The sequence below is a fragment of the Lactuca virosa genome, chromosome 4 (assembly GCF_052849685.1).
Source record: "Lactuca virosa cultivar CGN04683 chromosome 4, Lactuca_virosa_CGN04683_v6, whole genome shotgun sequence".
In the NCBI taxonomy this organism is placed as follows: Eukaryota; Viridiplantae; Streptophyta; class Magnoliopsida; order Asterales; family Asteraceae; genus Lactuca; species Lactuca virosa.
The window spans coordinates 447,378,272-447,385,900 of record NC_136429.1 but is presented as its reverse complement, the minus strand read 5'-3'; the positions used below and the strand labels follow the sequence as shown (position 1 = coordinate 447,385,900).

Below are 7,629 nucleotides of genomic sequence, written 5' to 3'. Positions count from 1 at the left end.
TTGTATTTGGATGGTGTTTTTTGGACACACCAAACTTGAATGGTATTGTTTGAACGATTTTGAAACATAGTTACCCATATAAGTCATTTTCCCAGTCTTAGATAATATAGTGTTCTTAGACACTCAAAAGCTGTTACAACAAACTAAGAAAAAACCCAAGTGTTTTGATCTAAATTTTTTTATTTAAGGAATGTCTAATAATTATATTTAACATTACAAAGAACTAGGATACTAGATTTTATATATAAAAAAATAAATCACATAAATATTTGAAATCGGTTAAAGTAAGTGTTAGAAGAGTAAACTATTTTTCCTATTTTATGTTTTTAAAAAAAATGTTTTAGACGGTTAATTCCATCAAATCGGTATACAACATTATATCTCCGAGGGCGCAATCTGCGACGTTCGTCCGCAAAAGATTCGTCGGTCGAGCAAGGTTCTGCAATCGCTATCTTTCTCCACAGGTTCGTCAATTTCATACAAAATATACAGCTATTGATTCCATCATTATGAATCTTGCAATTGCAAACCCTAGATCGAACTCTACAAACAACATACAGATGATTAATATGATATACAGAACCTAAATTTTGTGCAAATTCATTGAACTGTTTGTTTTATGGATTTAAAATTGCGATCTTGATTATACCCAATTGCAACTTTAGGGCTTTTAATAGCTCAATCAGTAGGTAATTTTAATTATTTTTCTGATTTCGGAACAATTCGAATATTAACAAGTTCTTCGAGTTTCTTCTTAGGGTTTACAGATGTCATTACCAGATGAATTATGGAGGTTGATTTTGGAACTTGGAGTCGAAACTTCATCTTTAACCTACAAAGACATTTGTTGTCTTTCAATGGCTTCCAGACGTTTAAATCATCTTTCAAAAGAAGACAACATTTGGTCAAAATTACTCTCTTCCGATTTCCCTACTCTCTCTTCATCTTCAACCTCTACTCCTCCCAAATCCATCTACCAAACCAGATTCGAAAAAGACAAAGCAAAAAAACTTTTAGCAGAAAAACGAGCTGTCCTAAGACTCGAATCTCAGATCCATGAACACACAAGAAAAGTACACGAGATTGAACACCAATTAGATGAAGAGAATGAGAAGATCAAATCCGCCATTGATGAGTTGAAGAACTTGCAGAAAGTGAAGGAAGCTTCGAGTGCTTTGAAGGTTTGGCAACCGGAGATTGTTCATGGAAGGCATAGACAGATTGTTGAGCATTGTAGTGTCCCGGTTGAGTCGAGGATTAATGTGTTGGATATGGAGATTAAGCTTTGTAGACAACAGATGATTGGGTTTTTGAAAGCTCGAAGAGAAGAAAAGGGAAGACTTGAAATGGTGAAGGAGAAGTTATTGAAGGTGAAGTATCGATCGTTTGAATGTTTGGAAAGAAGTAATGTTGATGACGAATCAAGAAAGTGTAGAAAGAATTTGAAGAAAGTGAAAAGAGTGGAATAGCAATTTGATGTTGTATTTTTATTATAGTTAGAGGTGTAATTTGTGTTTCTTTTTTAGGGATATTGTTTGAATATTGGTTTAAAAACTTTTGCTTATCAAAGGGCATAGAATATAACAAAACATATTTATATTTCCATAGTTTCAATAGTAACAAAACATATATATATATATATATATATATATATATATATAATAGAAATTTGTATAATAAAACGTGTACAATTTTTAACTTTCACTTACATATAGCTACTATTAATAAAATATATAAATACGTTGATATCAAGGTTGTCAAGATCTAGATCTTACCTAGAATTGTTTTTCACTACGTAAGTTTGAAATCATAAGATCTTCTACCAAATTGAAATAGTTATAAGTTTAAAAATTTAAACTTAAAAGCTCCACCAATCTGCATGGTCACGCATTTATATGAAGTTTGAGGTGATAAGCTTAAAAGTTCATACATAATACATAAACTTTAAATGTAACTATCTAAAAAATGTCACATTTATATAAAGTTTGAGATGATAAGCTTAAAAGTTAATACATAAACTTTAAATGTAACTATCTAATAAATATTAAATGAAAAATGATTCATTTAGTATCATTATTTATGCTCTCAAAGTTATTTTACCAATGAAAGCAAAAAAAATGACACCAAAAGCTTATTTAGCATGTTTGACATGAAAATTTTAAGAGTTTCTAGTTTTTAGTTTTTGACAAAACGTTCGATTTAAACAAAAAACTTCGTTTTGACAGTAATGGCCTTTTAACTTTTATTTTAAACAAAACCCTCCAAATCTAAAAATTACTTCATGTAACGTTTTTTTGAATTAACTTATAGAATTGCCCTTAAAAATATATTTATATATTTACCTGTTTTAAATGATTGTTTTTTTTATGTAATTTTATATATTTCAAAAGCTTCAAACTATTTTTGTCAAACACTCGTATAACAAAAAAACTACCTGCTTAACCCCTACCAGCTTCAGCTACCAATTAGTTTTGCCAAACACGCCTTAAATCATTAAATAAGTTAACAAATCACCATGATGCGAGGCTCTATGTAGCTTCAAGCAACAACTAATGCTCAAATTCAATGTCTATGGACAAGTTATGAGACTAAATTTCGATCTAAACAATAAATTAATAAGGCTATGCATTGAATTTACGAATTGATGTATGAGGTTAATTTTCTAATGTTAAGAAAGTCTTTAGAGTTTACATTTTAACACAAAACACCAAATTAAAGATTCGAATCTTAACAACACTTCCGATATTACAAATAAAAAAAACTTTGCTACTCTCCGTAATTTAACCATTACTAAAACATCATAAAAAGACATTATTACAACATAGAAGTATAGAACAGTAAAAAATTGTATACAAAACAATGCTCATTATATAACAAAGGTATAATGAAATTCAAATACCCAATAAAAAGACATCTTTTGTTCATTAATTACATGTTTTTAGCTCTTGTTTAAATTCTTGTATTCCCTTGAAAAAAAAATGTTAAGATGAAGTGGTGTCGTTTTCTTTCTTAGCTGTTTCTTCCTCGAGCTTTTTCTTCCAATATTCATCCACAGGAGGTCCAAAGATAGCTTTTCCAGAGACAATTCCAATACTAAAACACATAAATCCAACAACTTGTTAAAATACAAATGTATAAAATCCGCTTTCACTTTATCTATGTTTTTTCATAAACTAATCATATGCTCTTATTCTCATAGGAATTTACATGATTACAAGTTCAAGAATCATCATACTTTTGACATTTTGTTCAAATGTGAACATTTGGTAGATGGGGTGTTACATGATAATGATATTCGTTTTATCTCAGGTAAATATCAGATTGTAGATTTGAAACTTGTTTATTAGGGTTTTACCTTCAAAGAGAAAATTCTAAAGAAAAAAATGCAATTGAATAGAACTCTATCATAAATTATTAGAAAACCTCAACAAACTCATCATGAAACTGATTTCGATTGATCAAAATGGTAATCTATATTTCCCATATTATCAACGTAGATTGCAAATCAAAAGTGTCTTTCTTTTATTGTGACATTGGTAGGTTCAAAGATCAATTCAATAATCTTCGTGAGCATAAATACAACAGAAGGAAGATAAAACGAACATTTTTAACATCAAATCGAGGGAAGTATGCATTATTAAGATCAATGCAAGGGGTATATCCAGATGATTTGAGTTCATATAAGATAAAGAGAAGAACTTACACAACAGCTCCAATAACCATGGGAAGCGAGAGGAACCTCCTTCGATTGAACATACTCTCTGCTAATGCTAACACACACGAACAGAAATCCCCTCTTGAGATTCTTTCTAGGTTTTACAATTTTAATGGCGAAAAATTGAAATGGGTAATTGGGTATTGCCGTATGTGGTCGCGTTAACTGAAAAGTGAAAACCGAAGCTCCAAGCTTTAGACTTCAACCGAAATGGATCGTGGAGCATTTCTTGAAATCGAATTGAACCATTGAAAGGCCCATTTGTGAATTAGCCTTTAAAAAATTTAAAAACATAACCCATTTTACACCGACTCTCAAAGTTTTGAATAATCATATAAAAAGTTTGGGAGGGTAATTCTATTTTTGTCTTGTTTATGTCTAGGTAATTTTATTTTTTTATATGTATTTGACCATTTAATTTGTTAAATGTGTTCACATAATAGTAATATATAAACACATTTAACAAGTTAAATGGTTAAATGTGTACAAAAAATAAAAGTTATCTAAATGTGAACAAATTTTTTTTTTACAAATTTCTTAACATTTTTTATAATTTCTTACAACATTTTTATGATATTTTTTTCATATAGGTTTTTCTAATACAATGTTTTAAACTTTGCTTATAATTTTATTTTTAATTTTTTTTATATTTTCATATAATTTTAATACAAGTGCTTTTAAACCAAATATTTTATAAATGTTTTAATTTTTCTTACAAGTATTTAACTTTTTTTATAACTTTAATACATTTATTTCTAAACTTTTTTTTACAACATTTATAAATTGTTCACAGATTTTGTATGACAGTTTAACATTTTTTTATAATATTTTAAAATACTTTCGTTAAATACTAGTTTAAAACGTTGTATTAAAAAATTAAACGTTTATAAACTTCTAATTAAAAAGTATTAAAAAGTTGGAATAATTTTAAAACATTTACATTATATAGATTTTTTTTTTGTTTTTTTACTTGCTAAGTAATATTTTCTTTTTCTTTTTTTAAAAGACTCTCCATACTTATTGTTACATATTTAATTTATTTAATTTTATTGTTAGATACTATTTACTTTAAAAATATTGTATATGCTTAAAAAAATTATAAGAGGCTATATAAAATATTTCACAAAACAAAAACATATTTATTAATTAAAAAGTAAAGTTTAAAATTGATCAATATTTAGGAAATTATGGATATTTTGAAAATAACGTTTGAAAAAAATAATACAAACAAATATGAAAAATAAAATCGCTATTAAAAGTGGGGAAAATGACTTATCAGAGTAATTAACTTTTTGTTTTGCTCATATTTAGACAACTTTCTTCTTTTGTACACATTTAATCATTTAACTTGTTAATTTGTTCACATATTACCAATGTGACCTGCTATAGCCGGTGACAATGACAATATGTGAACACATATAACAAGTTAAATGGTCAAATGTATACAAAAATAAAGAAGTTACCTAAATGTGAACAAAATGATAAAGATATTACCCTTGTAAGTCATTTTCCCTATAAAGGAATACCTAAACCTTTTACAATATTAAAATTTCTCAATTTTAATGTTTACCACATAGTAATATTTTTCAAAAAAGACAAAATGTCTATAATGGACCTCTAAAACACCATTTTCTTTCCAATCAACCTTCAAATATCACACAATTTTTGTGTTGGTTCATTTTTTACACTAAATATAGGGGCCAAGAATGAAAACCTCTAAAAAACAACAATTTTAAAGGTTGGTTGGATTGAAATCACCATTTTTGTGTGAAATCATCACTATTTTTGTGTTTATGGTTGGAGAAGCTCTTACAACTCAAAGTCCATTAGAATAAACATTACTTAATACCCAAAATTCAACACAATACGAATTACATTTTACTTAGACATGAAGTTATACTTTAACGTTATATATATATATATATATATATATATATATATATATATATATATATATATATATATATATACAACCAAGTTCTTTTGAGAACCAAAAGATTTGTGAAAATTTGTGAAATCATAATCAACTCATCATTTTTCAACACCAAAAACACCAATCTTTTATTATCTCTTTTATCAATTGATTTTGGTTCTTTTTTATGAAATACTCAGATTATATGGATTTTTCTGCAGTCAAAAGTAAAGGGAGCATAACTTGAGACTCAAACATGCACTTTCTGACGATATATTGAAAGAAGACTCCAAAAAGATTTCTTTTCAGAATTGGAAAATCATTCTAGAGATATTGTAACGACCCAAAAACTAGGATAAAATTTTTCATTTTAAAAACAAGAGTTACAATCATCACATTGTTCCAAAACCATCACATAACAATAATGTCAAATCATCAGAGTACAATATCAAAAGTGCGGAAAATAGTGAGGAGTGAATGTTGTGCCATCAAGTCGGGCCCTTCCCCTTAGTACCGGAAGTACCTGAAACCACAAATATAAACAATAAGCAAAAGATTAGTGAGTTTCCCCAAAGTACCACATACCAAACATAAATAAGCTAGTGCTATTGGCCAAACCATAGTCTTACAAACAATTTCCTGCCGAGGCCAAATCCCGGTCTTCCATACAGTTGCCAGGGGCCAGATCCTAGTCTTTCACACAGATGCCAGGGGCCATATCCTAGTCTTTCATACAGTTTCCAGGGCCCAAAATCCTGGTCTTTCATAGACATATATCAAATACAACCAACACCCTATATCACAAATAATGGGTCGGCCTTGATGCCTTTGACCCATTGATACAGTGAGAAACTCACCTCAGTCCGCTGATAAATAACTAACTGCTCGGCTACGGAACCGGAAGATCTCATACTGAACATACACAAATTACCCTATTCGGAGATAGGTTATAAACCATAATCGTGGGCCTAAACCCCAAGTCCAAACTCCTAAGGTAAAGTCTCATTTACATTTCCCATAATCGGCCTAACCAACCTTGGCCCAAAAACCCAACAATAGACTCCAAGGCCCAAAAAAGCACAACTCAAGCAACTTAAGGCCCACTAACAGAGTTCTGAGGCCCACCTACACTAAACAGGCCAAAGCCCAAAAACTAGCTAAGGCCTAAAGGTTCAAGGCCCAACCGAAGTCCAAAAGCCCACTGAGAGGTGTACGCTCGGCGTACTCGTTCGCCTACCAGTACGCGCTGTGTACCCCTTGGTACGCTTAACGTACTGAGCTTCTTGTCACCTTAAGCCATTTGGTGCTTAATCCTTACAACCATTCGACCCCACTTTCAGATCTCGACCATTATGGGGTTCTAAGACACAAAGTTGGCAGCTTTATGCCTTAGCATGTCTTAATGGAGCCCAACATCCATTTTGTCCAACAAAGCTCACATTAAGGACTTAAGTTCATGCATGGACTCATATCAACCATCAAGATGACATTTTTATGCATATAAAACATCAAAGGGACTGAGATCTAACACCTCTAACTTCTGGAGTTGCCAAAACTCACAAAAAGAACCCATGGGACCAAATAAACTCATAAACAAGCCCTAAAATCTAACAATCAAAATGAGTCATCAAGGTAAGAACTTTTTACCTTTAAAATCTTCCAAAGTTGATGAAGACTCTGGATCTAGAAGCACAACCTCAACAAATGCTTGGTCACAAAGTTCCTTCTTCTTGAATACACACTAAAATGCCACAAAATCACTTTAAAGCTCAAGAACACTCAAAGGGGGTGAACTAGGGTTAGATAGGATGTAATAAACAATGGAGGTTAATGAGGGTGAGTGTCTAAAGGCCATAATGTTGTTTGAATAGGGTTCATGCCCTAAAAATTAGGGTTTAGTCTTTGGCTACGTACACCCTGCGTACACTACGTACGCTCAGCGTACGAGGGGACCATTTTCATATATCAATGTCATTTTCATTCTTGATTGTCTTTTTTCTTT

General features: G+C 30.5%; 1 protein-coding gene and 1 long non-coding RNA gene across 3 annotated transcripts; one reads left to right on the top strand and one right to left on the bottom strand.

Moving 5' to 3' along the window:
* The first annotated feature begins 344 nt into the window (after positions 1-344).
* On the top strand, positions 345-1,601 carry LOC145109097 (F-box protein SKIP24-like). 2 transcript variants are annotated; one of them, XM_079046213.1, is made up of 2 exons: positions 345-464; positions 768-1,601. In XM_079046213.1, the coding sequence occupies exon 2, from the start codon at positions 768-770 to the stop codon at positions 1,467-1,469; it is 702 nt and encodes a 233-aa protein (XP_078902339.1). In that variant the 5' UTR covers positions 345-464; the 3' UTR covers positions 1,470-1,601. The 2 variants fall into 2 exon arrangements, with proteins under 2 accessions (XP_078902339.1, XP_078902338.1); XM_079046212.1 differs by having other exon boundaries at positions 352-464; positions 759-1,601.
* Positions 1,602-2,745: 1,144 nt separating this feature from the next.
* On the bottom strand, positions 2,746-3,978 carry LOC145169231 (uncharacterized). Its single transcript, XR_013742380.1, has 2 exons — positions 3,704-3,978; positions 2,746-3,093 (listed from the first exon to the last, which is right to left on the bottom strand). It is a non-coding gene; the product is annotated as an uncharacterized LOC145169231 (long non-coding RNA).
* Positions 3,979-7,629: the final 3,651 nt, after the last annotated feature.

What these genes read in the sequence shown, in the direction of transcription:
- LOC145109097 (XM_079046213.1), top strand. Translation starts at nt 768, where the DNA reads ATGTCATTACCAGATGAATTATGGAGGTTGATTTTGGAACTTGGAGTC.